Genomic DNA, 18,408 nt, shown 5'->3' on the forward strand with positions numbered 1-18,408 from the left:
CATAGAGCGGCTCTTTGATGAGGCTTCGGGTTTGGGTTCGGCATTGTCCCCCCGGCCGTGTTTTCCCACGTGGCCCTCTTTCATGTCGACGTGGAAAGGAACCCCCGTCTTTGTGGCGGTACTGCCCGCGGGCGGCGGCGGCGGCGGCGGCAGCAGGAGAGAACGGGTCTCCTTCGTCGGGTTCTCCTTCGTCAGCGTCTCCGTCGCTAGCGAGTTCGTCGCGGCTAGTGAGTGTGTCTTTGCACCGAGAAGCTTCCTCCACCTTCTCCTCCTCCTTGTTCCTCCTCCTTGTTCCTCCTCGCTCGCTGCCGGGTCCTCATCTCCATCACTATCGTCACCTTTGTCGTCGTCTTCGTCGTCGCCTCCTTCGCGATGGGCGTCTTGCGCCTGCGCGTGGGCGTCGCGGCCGTCTCCTTGCGTGGCAAGGATGTACGAACAGAGGCCGAGGGGGAGGATGGGAGCATACAGGCTGCTGGGGAGTTCGGGGCGGGGAATAGGACCGGGGAATGAAGATTGTGTGGGGAGGCTTTAGAGCGAGTGGACAAACAATTCCTGGGGACTCTTCTCTTCCTCCTCCTCCTCCTCCTGCTCCTCCTCCTCCTCTTCCCCATTGCCCGATTCCATTGGGGGAAACGGAACGAAGAAGTAATTATAAGTCCTTTGTTTTCTGAAGTGGCAGGGGAGGCTGAAGGGACCGGGGGGGGGGGGGTACATGGGCATGGTGTGGATTGGGGGGGGGGAGTCCATGCGAGTGTGAAGTGTGGGCGAGTGTGGAGAAATAAGTGTTGTTTCGCGGACGTCGTCTTCTACAGTGACTGCGGCCTTCGTTTGAGTACTTTTGAAAGATGCATTTACTGGGCGAATATGTTTTTTTGTTTTGTTTTCAGTTGATCTCTTTTTCATGTTTGCAGAAATTGTCTACTCCTTCTCTTGATGTTATAGAAAATATTGGTGATTTTTTTATATAGTATGCAGATTCGAGTAAAATAGTTCTTGGAATGAAAAGGCGTACCAACTAACTTGAATTCAAACTATTAAATACAAGACGCTATAGGAGCCCAATAAACTAACTATAGGCCGACTTCGTTTCGAATGAAATGTAAAAATATATATGTACTACAGTAAGTAGAAAACGATTAAATAAAAAGAAAAAGAATAAAATGATAAAGTGAGAAAGAGGGAAATAAAGAGAAACGAAGTTCTGTAGTTGTGATTTTAAAAGAATGTCGACAATATTAGCAGCAGCAGCGGAGGTAACGCGGAGCGTTATGACGTCAAGTCGTCGTAAACTCTGAATACTGAGACACGGGAGGGAGGCGCTGGAGTTCATTCTTGTTTACTTCATCATGCATGTTAACGACCTCGGGGTGATATTAGTCTGCTGTGGTTTAATGAAGACCAGGCGCCGGGGAATACAACAAGGAACACATTCGAATTTATTATCTAGACACTATTCTCTTCTCGGAAAAGTGTGGACAGTGATACAAAAACTGAATTCTTTCCCAATGGTTCTCTTCCCCAGCATGTGAACTGGTGCACTAACCTAACTCAAAGGTCGGTTTACACGACGCTGTTTTTTACGCAAAACGCAAGCGTCTTTATTCGCAACGGTAAAATTTAACATGTTTAACTTTATCGCAAGGTCAAACAGACGCCGCGATTTCATTGTTTTATTCGCTAGCGAATTAAAACGCTTAACCCGTACTATCCTATGTGTACTACTGAGCACACACATAAAAGATTCATGTGGATCACGTTTTGGTCTTTATTAAGGCTAGAATTATACGATTTTATTGAAACTCGTTATCACGTGATCAGCCGTGATTCAATGTTGATCTGGCGCTGTCGTCGGCCGTGCATCCAAGGCACTAATCTCCAAAACAGCGTGGCACATTATTCGTTTATTTATTAATCTATTTGTTTATCTGCTTGTACACTTTATTTTGATATGATTTTGCTAGTATGCTGCTAGTTTTCAAACCTATTTCCACCATTAGTGACATAATGTGCGTTTATGTTAACGTGTGTGTATATACTGTATATATATATATATATATATATATATATATATATATACATATATAATATTTATACACACACACACACAATACAAAAGTAAAACTGACTCGAGCAAGGATTTTTTTAAGAAATCCTGAAACTGAAATTCACAAAACGAAAGAAAGTTCTGAATATGATTTATTTTTTGCTCCTCTCTCTCTCTCGAGTTCCAGCCGCATTCAAATTTTATGAAGATCGTGGCAAAAAAAAAAAAAAAAAATGGGGGGAGCGTATATTACTTGGATTCTTCAAAAGTAAGGTATGCATATGCAAAGATTGTTTTTACCCAATCGAATGTTGCTCTCTCGCGCGCTCGCTCACGCACACACACACACACACACACACACACACACACACACACACACACACACACACACACACACACAGTTTATCTTTAATATCATTCGTCATATATCATTAATAATCCTACCTACACTAATAGTAGTAAATATACAATATAGAAGATAATTAAATTAGAATATTTCTGGACTGAAATGATAGTTGCCGAGTGAGATTTGTTGTACTTGGCACTAAATGTGTTAGAAAATTATATTGTGTGTGTGTGTGTGTGTGTGTGTGTAGATATGTGACTTTGTGAAACCGTAAGCTAAGCACGTTTCCAGCTAAGCCAATTCCGACAGAATCCGTCGGAATATGATGCCTGAAACGACATCCCTTAAGCCGAGTCCGCACTGAGCCTCGTGCAGCACTGCATGAGGCAGATGGCAGTGTTGAACGCGGCGCCGAGGGTCCACAGACTCACACTCTGTCACTACCCGGAATGTGCCCTCAATGTCCGGTTCACAGTTCATAATGCGAGACATTTCTCTTTTGATTACCTCCAAACTTACCTATCTGAAGTTATTCCGCTTGTACCCCTTGCACTTCACGTTCCATAAAGCGAGGATACTGCTGTAGTAAATATATAAATGCGAGAATGTTGTTCCTTGTCCTCTCTCCTGGAGAGCATAGCGCGCGTCATTACAGTCCATCTATGCGTCACGATGAGCACTGCCACGGTATTTGAAATTTTAGACCGGTTGTGAGTGGCGTGCCGTGTTGAAAAAACCCGCCCGCACGCATCACTACAATAAACATCACAACTAACATGTTGGTGCAACATGAGGACGGGCAACGCGCTACATTTGAAAAACACCATGAGTCGTCGTCGTCATCGACAACGCCTTCGTGTAAATGACGACGCCATTGGCTCGTCGGAGTGGTAGACAGACGAGTTCCAGCGAAGTAAGTGAACACTGACTTGAAATTAGTCGAAGGTGTACAAAGCAAATGCGCGTTCCTGGTCTTCTCATGGATGAATAGCCTACCACAAAGATCACTGTTTGCGGCCGACGAAGAACTCCCACACAGATCCCATCCTAGCTTGTTTCGCCATTTTAATACCCATAAAGAATAGCTCGGCTGCACCAAGATAAGGTACCACTCGGCGCCACTCGGCAGGGAAGGCGTTCAGCTCCATCGGGAGCAATAATTAGCGCATGGGAAGTATACACCGTTCACAGGAACGGAAGCGACATGAGAAAAAATATGAAACAAAAATCTAAAAAAAAAGAACAAAAATTCACATAACAACCTTCCGCATTGTGACGACCCCCTGAGTTGAATAAAATCGCTTGGCCTTTGTGTGAAAATATCTGAGATGTGTCACTATGCTGATAGTAATGGAGATGATACTGGAGGGGGGGGATCGGGACTGGACGCGGGGGGAGAGCATGTACCTTCTTCCTCTCTCGCCCCTTCTCCCCCCTCCTCATCCTCATCCTCTCTCTCTCTCTCTCTCTCTCTCTCTCTCTCTCTCTCTCTCTCTCTCTCTCTCTCTCTCTCTCTCTCTCTCTCTCTCTCTCTCTCTCTCTCTCTCTCTCTCTCTCTCTCTCTCTCTCTCTCTCTCTCTCTACTCTCTCTCTCTCTCTCTCTCTCTCTCTCTCTCTCTCTCTCTCTCTCTCTCTCTCTCTCTCTCTCTCTCTCTCTCTCTCTCTCTCTCTCTCTCTCTCTCTCTCTCTCTCTCTCTCTCTCTCTCTCCTCTCTCTCTCTCTCTCTCTCTCTCTCTCTCTCTCTCTCTCTCTCTCTCTCTCTCTCTCTCTCTCTCTCTCTCTCTCTCTCTCCCCCCCCCTTCCCTCCTCACAAAGGAAGATTTGTCCATTCCCAAGCCAGTCGGCCCCTCCACCCCACCCACCCCTTACCTTTCGCTTAGGAAATAAATGTCATATCATTAAAAGACGCTCCCCTCACACACGCACGCATACACATCGCCCATTTTTATATGGGAGTGGGTGGGGGTGGGGGTGGGGGTGGAGGGTCGTATATGCAAATGATGTGTATTTTCGTTAATGGGTTTCTTAGCTGGAGGGAGATCGTCTTGTGATTGATTATGTGCCTCGCAAGTGTCAATAGGTCTCTTACCTGAGATTTCAATGACACACACACACACACACACACACACACACACACACACACACACACACACACACAACTCGTGGCGCAGTTGATAGAGTCCTCGGCTGCCACAATGGCGGTCCGGATTCGACTCCCGCCCAGGGCTGAAATAACTTCAGTATCGCTTCGCCGCGGGTTGTCACTCCAACTCTCGTAGGCGGAGTTGTGTTTGTGTGTGTGCGTGTAAGGTTGCAGCATTACCCATAGATTGGTTGTATATGAGCTCTGAGCTCTCTTCCGGGAGGGTAATAGCTGTCGATCACGAGTCCAACATGTGATTCAAGACCATGGTGAATCACTCACACACACACACACACACACACACACACACACACACACACACACACACACACACACACACACACACACACACACACACACACACACTGCAAACCTGAGATTTTATTCGGTTCGTGATCCGCCAATCGAAACCCAGCTAATCAGGGACAGTGCAGCAGCCACCGGTCCACGGCTAAACGAGACGGTCTGTCGATAGACAGAAACAAGATTTCAAAGTGCGACGCGACATGGAAAGGTAAAGTCCATTTTCATGTTGCGCGTAGTTTTTATTTTATTTTTCCCTGATATGATTCACAGAACTTTGCTAACTTTTTTCGTTACTTTTATCGACAAACACTATTGTCAACACACGACAAACGTTTTCTGTTTTATGTATATATATATATATATATATATATATATATATATATACTGTATATATATATATATATATATATACTGTATATATATATATATATATATAAAGTATATATATATATATATATATATATACTGTATATATATATATATATATATATATATACTGTATATATATATATATATATATATATATATATATGAGAGAGTGATAGGTGGGGAAGGGTAAACGAAGATGGGCTAAGAATACATTCGTTTACCCTTCCCCACCTATCACTCTCTCATTTGTCATAAACAATTTATCATATATATATATATATATATATATATATATTATATATATTATATATATTTATATTCATATACATATATATATGTGTGTGTGTGTGTGTGTGTGTGTGTGTGTGTGTATGCGCGCGCGCGTGTGCCTATATTTCATTAGCTTCAACGGTATACCTCCTAACTATTATCGAGGTTTGCACAAAGTCGATTCCTCCTTGAGAAGAGGGTGACGAAGGAGGGATGGGGGAAGTGGGTGGGTGGAGGGGGGGCGTTGAGAGACATGTGTCAGACTTTGTGTCAAAGTAAGTTAACTTGATAGTCATGGTAGTGGTTTAAGTCGGTAGGACGAGAGGACTGAGCGAGGAAAATGGCCGCGTCCTTCTCCCATAGTGAAGACAAATAGAAGGCTATACCACCACAAAGGTGGAAAAAAATATATTATCTCTGAAGTGTGTTTGCACGTGTACACGTGCGTGCACCTATGTGCACACGTGTATGTATGTGTAGATATACTTACACATACACACATGTACTATACAGTATGTACAGTATTTCCGTAAGAATGGTTGCCATGGGAACCAAAGGACGACATAGGTAACCCATAAATACAAATCCTGACTTGGTCGAGGGTTTGTCTTTCTTCTTACGTTAGAGAGAGGAGTCAGCCTCGTCTATGCTGACAGAAGCAGCATGTACCAAGTGTCAGCTCATGCTCCAATCACCCATTGTGGTAAGAACAAAAATAATAATAAAGGAAAGGACATCCTTGACCGATGTTTCTCGTGTTGGGCTCTGTTCTGTGTACACCATTGATTCAAGTTACTAACAAAAGCATAGTAACAAAGAATATATATAAATGCGTACCAAACATGTTGTAAATATTTATATATTCATTTACTTATTTATTTATTTACTTATTTATTTATCCATTTGTTTGTTTTATCGTTGTATTTCTGTTTTATCGTTGTATTTCCATTGCAATAAGAAAAGAATGTTTCATGTTTGTTTTGAAATCGCCCAGCGGTGACCAGAATATGTGGTGTTGCTCTTCACACCAAGGCAGCGGGCCAAGAAGTATCGCGATCAATGATAACTAGACCGAAGTGCCAGGAAAAAAAAAAGTTACTATTCCAAGTGAGGTTTCATTTTGTGTGGATGCGCCAGTAACGAGTAGGAATTATGTTGGGAGACTTGACAAACTTAGAGTTTACCAAAGTGGAGGGTTGGGACGCGGATCTGCTTCTCTCTCTCTGTGCAAACCACGAAGGTGCCTCGGTTTTGATGTAGACACCTCCTCTGGGGCCTTATGTTAACCACCTTAAGTCTTGTGATTGGTCTATGGCAAAACTGGTTAAAGTAATGAACCAGTAGCCGAGGCCACACGACATGACACAGGACACATTGGTGCCTCTCGCAGAAGCACATTCATCCTTTCACCCAGTGTGTGAAACCTCATAACAAGACCGCTGACACCGCCATCACCCGGCAGTGTGTAGTATAACAGGTCGCGTCCGACGCATCTGACCTCGCTTGCCTGTGCAAGGTCACCCAATTGTGATGGCATCATCATCGCAGAAATATCGTCACCACAAATAATCAGAAACGCCGCCACTCTCGTCCAGTTGACCTTTTGCCTCGGTATGGCCTCTCCACCGAATGGATGAAATCGCCTGAAATCACTCCTGAAGGAATTGATCGTCGCCCTGTGACGTCATCATAGTCGGCATTTATCATCCCTCCATGCTGACGTCATCGTCGTCGGCACCCCATCCCCCAAACCAAGAAGCTGACAATATCGATTATTTTTCGCATCGTGCATCTGGTGCTATCAACGTGGCACTCGAGAGAGTGCCAGTGATAAAAAAAAAGATCTGAGGTGATGCCACAAACCTGAATATATGCGCCAACGCTTGGACAGGGAGGAGGAGGCAGAGGAGGAGGAGGAGGGCGCTGTGCGCATTGCGAACGAACTTTGTTCCGGAAATGTCTGCGCCATACCCGACAATAATTGCACACTCGGGCTCTCTTTCGAACCCCCCTTAGGGGTGTGGCTCAAGCTCAGACTCCCCAACGCCACCTCACCCCACCCCGAATACCCCCGGGGCCAGAAACAGTTTTAGTTCTGAGGATTTTCGCCTTAGGCACCACATTTTTGAGTTACGGAGGTCGTGTAGAATGAAGACGGACACGCGCGCGCACACACACACACACACACACACACACACACACACACACACACACACACACACACACACACACACACACACACACACACACTATAGTTCTCCATACAGATGCCAAAACTGTATAACCTAGGAGTTGGTGTAGGCCAAGCATGAACCATACGTGAATTTAAAACGAGGTATGATAATTAATTGGAGAATAAGAGACAGAGCCCACGAGCCTAGCTTCCTTCATGTGTATTACAGGTGGGTGAATATTCTCTCTGTCTCTCTCATCTCTGTCTCCTCTCTTCTCTCTCTCTCACTCTTTCTTCTCTCACTCTTCCTCTCTCTCTCTCTCTCTCTCTCTCTCTCTCTCTGTGTGTGTGTGTGGGGGGGGTGTTGAGTTTCTACATTTAGATTTTTATGATGATTAATGTTTCGGTTTTGTATCATAAACTCCCTCTTTCAGGGGCGAGGATTACAACTTTAATCCCAAAATTAGAATTAACTTCACTCCCGGATGTACACAGTTGGACACACAAGTTTAGCCTCCACCTCGAGAAATGTATTTTCTTTCTGCGACTGCTAATTCGTTTGATGTATCAATTGAAGATGAGGTGTTTTTCTGCCAGCGGCATTTTGCGTCGTTTGCCTGTACCATTGGGAACCAACAACTTTGATTCATGATGTATCAGAACTGTGCAAATTATATAATTGTTGTTTCGATGAAACAGTTTACTTTATAGAAATAACGTTTTAAACATAAGGGAGTTATTGTGTATAGACATTTATCAAATATTGGACAAGGGGTCATATCAGTGTGTACCCCGTAATACACTATTGTGAGTCCTAAGTGACTCGTGTGAGAGGGATGTCAAACCCCATCAACACCCTCACCTCCAGATGGAGGTGCAGTCCCGAGCGGTTGACTTTCGGTCTCTTGACCAGGTCCAAGATATCTGTCAATTTTTACTTCTTTCTCCATTTTCACTAAAGGAGAGGTGCCAACCGGCGACTGATCACCTACTCTTTTCAGATGGTGACATAGAAAATGTCTCACACTTATACAACTCAAGAGACAACAGACTGAAATTTCTTCCTACAGAGAGATTTTCGGGCGGGGTCACGCACCGTTGCCTTCCACTGTGGGGCCGCGGGTTTCCAGATGGTGAAACCCGAGACAATAGTTATTATAATCACAGTAGTGGCTCGAGTCTGTCCATTTGTTGATAACGTGGCTGCAGACTACCTAACCCGCCACCTGGTCCATGCACATTTACATAATCTTACACAACATTAACACTATACCCTCCCCCCCACGCGAATACAGTAACAATGTATTTGAAATGTGACATACGGAGATCAACGGTAAGAGATGTTGTTGAATGTGTATTGTGTGTTCTGCTTCAGAGTGAAGAATGAGAGCCAGAACCTATCTCGAATTACCTTCATTAGCATCGCCTTCCCCGTTACACAAGGGTGGCAGACAGGCGAAGCCCTGTAGCGTTTTGTGAAAAGAGATGGATGTACGTGGTAGCCGAAGGGGGGGGGGGTGTTGAGGAGTGCTCGAAAGAAGAGCGAAGAAGAAGACGACGACGAAGACGAAGCAGGGCCTGGAAGGAGAAGGACGCGTCCGCCGACGACGCCGCCGGTGCTGGAGGAGGAAGAGAGAGAGAAGGAAGCGAGAGGGAGCCAAGGCAGTCACAGTATTTCCACTGATTCACGCGGTAATCTCTATTGATCTTGGGCCCCCGCTAGGACCACTGGTCCGGTCCCCTCACCCTCCTCCCATCTTTGTCGTATGCGGCTCGCCCTGAGTGATAGTTGGCTTCCATTTCGTGTACGAACGCTTGGGGTGAGGCGCTGGTTGGTGTGAGTACGTGGGTTCTGGTGTTGTCTCCTTGGAAAGGGGTTTGAGGGGCAGCAGGTCTGATAGTTATAACGGGGAGGAGGAGGAGGGTGGGGGTGGAGGTGGGGAGTTCTTCCTTCTCGATTTCCCACACTCTCCTTTCTCGTCATTCACCTTCCCGCTTACATTCTAGACACACACACACACACACACATTCACTTTCTGTACCAACCAATCTATCTCTTCCTTTGGAAATGATTGATATAGTATGACCAATGTTTAATTACATTTTTTATGTATTGGAAGGATCTTGTTGGTGGCTATCCTACATTTAGAGCTTACAGAAACCACTTTTACATACCACTTTTCAATGACACACCACAGTTGGACTGCTCTGTAACGTTTGCGGAACACGAAAGATTACAAAGAAACGAGCCTTAAGGGAGATTGCATGTGGGTTTCGAATGAGAAGCAAGAAAAGGTACCCAGGCACGCAGAGACTGAATTAAGAAACGATTCCTTCCCCGCAACCCATAGTCCTTACGGGGGTGATCAGGTCTTTCAAGTGCGCCGTTCGCGTGCTTGAAGGTGTGCAGGTTCTTATGATGTGCTGTTGCCGACATCCGAACCTGATCTATGATATATCGTTGTATTCTATATTTCTAGTATGTATATATATATATATATATATATATATATATATAGGTGTTTTTGCGAATATATATGACGTGGGAGATGTTACCCAAAGTATCTTAGACTTCGATGTTATGTAACCTATTTCTAGATACTCTGTACAGCCTGCTTCTAGATGGTGTGTACAGCTAGAAGGACCTAGCTCCGGCCACTCTTCCACGAGTTGTTACAAATCAAAAAATTGTGGTTCTTACACTCTTTGGCAAACGTCCAAGCTCTTCTACTTGTCATATCACACTCCACCTTCAACATATTACTTTGAGCTTCTGAGGGTCCGGGGTGTTGAATCATCCATGGTGCGAGTTTAGGTATGAACAAAAGATACCATGCTTTATGTGTAAGATTGAAAATATATATATAGTTAATTGAGCCCCTCCTTTGTTGAGATGCATCATTGAGCGACCAAGTTACAGGTCGCGCGACCCAGGGGTCAACTCCATCAGTGTGAGTGTTATCCTTCAGTTTAAAAAAAATCTAGTGGCGAAGCCAGGGTATCATAATAGTGTAAGCAGGTTGAAGCAATTCAAAACTGTTAGTTATTGACGTTGTCATCATCATCATCATCATTATTATAATCATCATCTATGCCATCGTCGTCGTCAACATCTTATATTTATTTATTATCTATTTATTTGTTTATTTATCTATTGCTGCCTGGTGTCTCCTAAACTGAATGGTCTAGCTAAAATGTGCCAGTGCAAGTCGTCCCACTAAGCAGGAAAAGATTAACTTTCTTCCATGAACTAAGAGGAAATGCTTTGTAATGACAGTAATCTGAATTGTGTATAGCTTCATACCACGGTATCACAGAAGGCGGTGTTTAACACCAATGCTGTTGTTCTCCGTTTTCTTGCTTGAGGGCAAATTTCACCAAACACAGGGTTCCTGACAATATAGACAATAAAGATACACTCGTTCCAGCGAACCGCCTTGTTCCTCCCGCAGTTTATGTACTGCTGTTTTGAAGAACGGCTATGCTAGGAACTTTAAAAAGCTTGACACCCTCGTTGCGAAGATCCCCCCCCCCTAAGATATTCATAAGATACAACCCTGGTTGAGTCATGTATTGTAGAATGCTGCTATGTTTAATCACGTCAGAATACCATTTGATTTTTACCGACTGAACTACCCTTGTAGCCTAAAAAAAAAAAAAAAAACGTGTCCTACCTCTGGATAAAAATGTATGGTGTTAGAATAGACATTCCAATGTCTATTTCCAATTGAATGAGATAAGCTTGTTTTCGTTTTTTTTTTTTTCGTGAAATTGGCTGTACCTGCCGCTAGTGCCATGCTTCGTGCAAATGTAGATGGCGACGGAAATAAATGAGTATGTAATTATGTCAGAAACAAATATATAGTTTTTATTGAAATAATGAGTATTTGATAATAGATATATTCATACAAGTTCACGATTGGCATGTTTGTTAAACTCGGTACCGAATACCGTCGCGCGATTCGTAACAAATTGTCAAAAAATATCTTACTTTTAAATTAAGTATTCTCAATCGGGGCCGTTTTAGCGAGTGTCACCTGTCTCTCAAGGGGTTGTATATTAATATTGCGCGAATTTCATACGAAGACAGGGCAAGAGTATAGCCTCACTAGTAACAACGGTATTGCAGCTTTCTCTGTCGTGATTGTCTAAATTCTCTACCCTCTTCAGTGTAAGTCAGTCCTGTCATGAAGTACAGATAAGAAATATTTAAATTAAAGCACGTTTCTGGAGCAAGAAATTCCCGCTGCCACGACCTGGCTCAGACTTTTAAGAAGCGAGGCTCGCATAAACGGTCTTTTAGTAGACGAGACTAAAATCGAATGTGATGCTAGAAGTGCTCGTAATGTAAACATTGTACCCGCCGCAAAGATTAGAGTAAGAGTACGTACATTGCGAATACGTAGATTCGTATACATCTACATAGCGTAGAATACGAACAATATTAATTAATTTTAACGCGCGGAATAGTAAACGGGGACAATGGCACCAACGTGGACTAAAGGTAATAACAAGGATTGTAATGTTACTCATTTGTAGATTTTGGAATGCCTGGGGCTAGGTCAAGGGAGTTAATGTATTCATTCACTCCCTTGATTACCTCTGGTTTATTTTGAATATCTAACTGAATTATTCGTAAATACTGTTCATGAAAGTAGGTTAGTAAAATTTTATTTTTTATTTATGCAATATTTGTTGCAGAAATATCTATAGCAATGTCAGTTGGCAAAAAATCGGTTTCAAACAACAAGCATTTATAATTGAGGTTATTTCCCAAGTGGTTAAATCTTTGGGAAGATATTTAAGGTGGTGTATGCATAATTAATGGTAAAATTCCAGAATCTTGCAAACACTAATATTGAACATGAAATTTGTTGTCCTATAGCTCCTAACCTAATACTTGTTCCAAGGAGTTACTACATAAAATCATGTATGCCTTATTTGTTGTTGAAGTGTAGTGAATTTTTATCTATATGGGATCATAATGTGTATTCATATTTTTATTACATTTCCACACATAACATTTATACCCAGGACCACATGCAAAGCTGATTAGTTCATATATGATATACCTTCCTCCAGACTTAGAAATGAAGGATTGAAAGGTTAAGAATAGGTTCTCATGTTCAATGTTGTTTAGGTGTATAGGCCATCTCAAAGAATAGATAAATACTTGAGAACTTACTTTAGCATTAATGTTTATAGCTTTTTGAAAATTAACTGTTTACTACATTAATTTAATGTAGTGGGAGAATTGGTACAATTTTTCATGTAAGGAAATATTGTCCTCAGTTTTGTGAAAGGCAATATTTGCATTCAATAGAGGGGAACAATGTGGTTTCCAAACCAGATTTTGCAGGATTCATATCTAGTTGCATTTCATCATCCAAATATTGTATAGATATTCCTGGTGTTTCTGTCAACTTTCATTACTTCAGATATCAATATTGTATTTGTTTTTGTTCTTTAATTGGTTTTCAGTTGTTGATGAATATGCTCCTTCGGTGCATATATTACCAGATTGTTCCTCTTTCAAACTGTTTCTAGTTTTCTAGCCAGTCTATATGTGTCCTTATACCTAGCAAACAGCCAGATATTAATGGAGTTTGATGATGACACTTTTTTACTTTCTTGAAATATAATATTTTAAGAGTTATTAATTACTATAGATATATCCTTTTTATACAAAGGCTATTGCATATTTCCAAGTCACAATATAGTATTCATGATATATGGAAAAGGTGCATAGGGATGTCAGGTAAGTGTTTGGCCACTGTTATTATATTTTTTTACATTTAGCATTGATTGAGAGATTGATTTGGTTCGTGTATTGCAGGTTGTTTGTGTGTGGCAGTAAAGACACATGAAGCTACATGGATGATCTGGTTATGGAAAAGCTGGGCAAGGCCGTCAACGGGTATGTATAAACAAGTGGTTTTAAAACCTGCTGACCATTGGCCACTCTTCTTATAGTCTTTTACACACTTCATTAATCACTAAGAATACCTTGAGTCGTTCATGAAGTCTAAGGAGAACACAAATATATGAGATAAAAATAAATGTTTATACAAATTACATTAAATGTTACATTTATGAGGTTGAGTTTCATCTGCATTTGAGTGATCAAATATGGCTCCCTTCTTTGATAAAGTGTGTATAGTGTGCAGAAATTTTGAAAATGTTTAATGTAGCTTACTAAAAACGTAAAACTCAAGTGTGTGATTGCTCACCTTATTAGTTTGTAATAAGATCCAATGTCACTAGCAAGGTTCTAATACTTGATTTAATTCCATTCCTCTCATGATTGCCAATGGAACAGGTTATTACACTATGGTACATAAAAGAGTCAAGTGCGGACAATGCCCAGTCCGCCACACTTGGCTATTTTCTGCACCATGGCACACAAACTCACGTCATGCCTCTTTTCCTTGCCTCCTGTTTTTTTGGCCTTGGAATTATAGCCATTGCTAGAACCAAAAATACTTTAATGTCAAATCTTGTCCTAATTCAGGTCATTCTAGGTTGATCCTAGTTCTGTGTTGCTATTTTAATGGTTCTATTAATGGTTTACTTTTTTTCTGGATGTGAATTATTATTATATTATGGCAACAATTTTACTGCTCCATTTATATACTTACTGACATGATGCACGGTGTGTTTTTGCCGAGGGTTCGTAGCTTCTTTGGCTCATGTGTGTTTTTTGGATTTCACTAATCATCTTCCCATTTTTTGACTCCCAGTCCCTTTTCAAATATATCCATGTTATTAACTTCCAGCTATGCCGTGTGGATTCCTAACAGCACACTTTTTATACTCTGCTACCTCATGGGGATGGGTCAGGAAGCTCTTGTAACTGCATTCCAACTTTTTATTCATATTGTATTATCATATTTATACACCCATTGGTCTGCTTTTATAAATGTTCACTTTTAATTGTTAACTTTACTTTTCTTGATTGTTGTTGTTGATTTGAATCAGAGCATCAGAATGCTGAAGTAGTAAGTAAGCTGATGCTTCTTTCAAAATTTCTCTTTACACATATAATTCAATGGAATCCTGCTTTTTCTTTGATTTTGCTGTTTGTACATAAATCATAGGCTGTCTTCAGCTCTACTGGGTGAGTAAGGGTGAAAGGGTGAAGATTGAGTGATTGCATTCAAGTCTAGGAGTAGAGGTTGATAGTAGTCAGGATCCTTCCTCAGAGGCAGTAGAATAGGCTGACAGATTGAGGTAAGAATATTCAGTGTAGGCAAACCAAAAGCTTGGAGTAAGATGAGACATGAGCTGTTCTTTGATTTCATCACAAGGTTGTTAGGGGGCTAAGTCTGTGATAGCTTGTACAAGGCTATCATTAGTTGTGAGTTGTTGTTCATGTCATTGCAGTGGGGAGAATGGGACGAGTGGTGCCTCATCACATGCCGACCTGCTCAAGGTGCTGTCAGGAGCGGGAGCAGCTTCAGGAAGTCTTGGAGGTGCCCTTGGGGGGCTAGGAGGACTGGCTGCTGTTGCTGCAGCCAGACAGAATGGAGGAGTCATGCGCTCATATGAGGCACTCCTCCAGGGACCCTCTGCTGGCCGACTACCCCCACAAGCTATGGCACTCCCAGGTCCCACACGCAGGCGCAAGAAAAAGAGACGTCGCCAACCTGACATGCCTAAAAAGGCATGCACACCCTTCATGCATTTCTGTGCCTATTTCAAACGCAAACTGATGGAGGAGGGCAAGGAGTTCCCACAGTTTGCAGATTTTGGCAAAAGGGCAGGGGAGCTTTGGAGGAACATGGGAGACCAGGAGAAGCAAAAGTTTGTGGAACTCTCAGAACAAGACAGACAAAGATATATCAAAGAAATGAAAGAGTATGAGGAGCGGAAGCTTGCAGAAAAAGAAAGAGAGAGGGAGTTACAAGAGCAGCGAGAAAAGGAACTCCAGGCTCTAAGAGAGAAGGAATTGGAAAGACTGCAAAAACAGCAAAGGGAACAACTGGAACAACACCAGAAACAAATGGAACACCATCACAAACAGCAGCAACACCACCAAAATTCGGGTGCAGCCATGATGAACATGTTGAGCCCCTTGAGTCCTTTAAATCCCTTGATGATGGCTGCCTTCAACCAGACCCTTATGCAGACCATGATAACCAATCCAGACCTTTTTAAGGCCATGTATTCAGAAGCAGCAAAGAATTACTATGCTGAAGCCTTTAAGAATATGTACCATGCAAATGGGGGAGTAAATACTCCGGTCAGTTCTGCCAGTAGTGTGTCTGGTGGAGTGGGAGGACTTGGTGGGGCCATGTCAGACCTTCAGTCTCCCTTGAGCTCCAGCCCCCTTGGCAGCCTGAATCTCAGTCTTTTGTCATTGTTGAATTCAGGCCAGGTAACTGTACAGCCCACCTCAACCTCGGCCTCCAGTTCCCCATTATCCAAGGCTTCCCCCCTTACCCCCAAGACCTCCTCAGCCTCCCCACCTCATGGCACAACCAACGGCATAACAGCAGCAGCAGCCGCGGCAGCAGCAGCAGCAGCTCTGGACCTCTCGGCAGCTAGGGCCAGCCAGGGCAACAAGGGGTCACACAGTAGTGATGAAGGTAACAAGGAGGTTGTACAGTGGAGGGGTTCTGAGGGCAGCATGAAGCCCCCAGAGCCCGATTTATGCATGGGTGATGGTGTTGTGGCGCAAGATATGCTGCCGCATGATGTGGTAGACCATAGGACGCAATTCTACCATCTATGCTGCTAGACTAGATTTACTCCTGACCTATCCCTTGTCATTTTGCATGATTTTTTTCCATCTTTTTTCATGTTTGCCTAAATATCTGCATGGTTTTACTGAGTTTGAGTGGTATAGTATATGTGATTCATAGATACATTTTCTTTTTCAGAAAACTACTAGGTTGATATAATCAAGGCTGTGTAGTAGGTTTCACAAAGGTAATTATGGCCTTAGTTTTTTAAGTTCCATTTTTTGCTACTTATCTTTCTTTGACTACTAAGGTCACTTAGTTGATTAAGGCAGTCTTATGCTACAATTTTGTCACCTTCCCATGTCTGAAGAAAGCTTCCTCCTGTCAGACTTTAAAACGGCTAGTATTTAGTTGCTCTGTTTGCAGTATAAATCCTCTCTACTAAAGATCTGTAATTTGTTTTGGGAAAAATACTTTCCACTGTGTGTTGCCTGTGTGAAGTTATGTATGTAAGCATAGATGTGTGTACATATATTTGTATGTAATTTTAGTGTGTCTGAAGATACATGAACAGTATTCTACATTGGTATGCTGTCAAGAACAGATGAGCACTTGTATATATGTACATGAATCATGCTGTATGGAAAAGCCTAAATATGTTTGAGAAGTGTGGTAGGTGTTAATAATGATGGATAGAGTGACAAATGTGGTGAGGTAGAGAACAGTGGTAGAATGAGAGCTGTTGGATAGATTAGAACAGAGTGCTAAAGTGGTTTGGGCATATGGAAAGAATGAGTGAGGAAACCCTAGGAAAATGAATATAGAAAGCAGAAGTGGATGGAGTGAACTTGAAATAAAGACCAAAAATGAGATGGATGGACAGGGTTATGAGGCTGCTGGGGTCAGCAGAAATGTCTGTTGAGAGAAAAAGAGAGCAAAAGGTAGGAGTGAATGGTATTTGGTTGTAAGTGGATGAAGAAATTATACAACCCAAAAGGATTTCTTCTTTCTTTCCTTCTTTCTTCATATGAAGCACTGGGGTTAAACTAGCTGACTGTCAGGCCCTGCTGTGGAGGCGCTGTGCCTTACTGCATTATATTGGACCTTATAAGGGGGAAACCTTTGTGTGTGTGTGGATGTGTGCAAGTGTAATTTTTGAGGAACATGTCAGAAGAATGGATAGTGTGAGAAATTTGAAAATGAGGCTTAGAGTAGGGATGGTGAAGGAACGTTTGGATCAGGTAGATGAAAGAGTGATGAGGAAAGACCAACAAAAAGAGCATGAAAAGCAGAAGTAGATAGGGTGAGTTTGAGAGTAACACCAAATGAGGTAGATGGATGGGGGTAAAATGGGCTTTTGATGTATAAGGAATGTCTATCAACTAAGTAAAAGTGTGCAAAAAGTAGGAATAGATAGAGATATTGTAAATTGGTGAAAGGATAATGTGGCCCTAAGGATTGGTGCTCTCACTTGCTTGATAAATTATTTTGAGTGGGTAAGAAGGTGGTGGGTGGGGTTCACCATATGATTTGAGCAGTCAGGGTAAACCAGCTCTGGTTCTCAGGTCCTGCAGTGAAAGACCCGCATGTCACTGCATTGACCTTGACCCAAGCATTGTGACAAGAGACAGGAATGACCTTTCATCTACAAGGTGTCAAGATAGGAAGGGTGTTTTAATTGTATATGGTGTAGTCATGGGTGCGTGTGTAGGCTGGCCATCTCCCTTAAAAGGAGGAAGAAGCCCTTGGTATATGGATGGATAGATAAATAGATCATGTGAGTGTTTGCTTTGACTTGGCCATCCCCTCTTATATGGGGCAAAGGGCTTTTAGTGTGTGTGTATGTATATGTAGCCCTGGATTGCAGGAATAGCTCTGGTAAATTATGTGTACTTTATCTTGCGATGATTACTTAGGTTTTTCATATTCACAAGGTGACTTAAAACCAAAGTAACTTTGTTTTTGTCATGTCTCACCACTCCTATTCTGTTTTTCTCTGCTGAGAAAGAATTCTTTGTGGTATCAAACCAAAACAAATATTTTCATCATGTCAAATGAGTTTTTAGCAGAGAA

At 42.3% G+C, this 18,408-nt stretch overlaps 1 protein-coding gene across 1 annotated transcript in view; it reads left to right on the plus strand.

The window, feature by feature from the left end:
* Positions 1 to 18,408, plus strand: part of LOC143029668 (uncharacterized) — a gene marked incomplete at its 5' end in the record, with an annotated part of 88,545 nt that overhangs the window by 59,511 nt on the left and 10,626 nt on the right. Inside the window, 2 exon segments of the mRNA XM_076192482.1 lie at positions 13,488 to 13,568; positions 15,035 to 16,239. Of these exon segments, the coding sequence (XP_076048597.1) occupies positions 13,525 to 13,568; positions 15,035 to 16,239 (1,249 nt within the window).

Source organism: Oratosquilla oratoria, chromosome 11 (assembly GCF_046742065.1).
Source record: "Oratosquilla oratoria isolate Oo_2021 chromosome 11, ASM4674206v1, whole genome shotgun sequence".
Lineage (NCBI taxonomy): Eukaryota > Metazoa > Arthropoda > Malacostraca > Stomatopoda > Squillidae > Oratosquilla > Oratosquilla oratoria.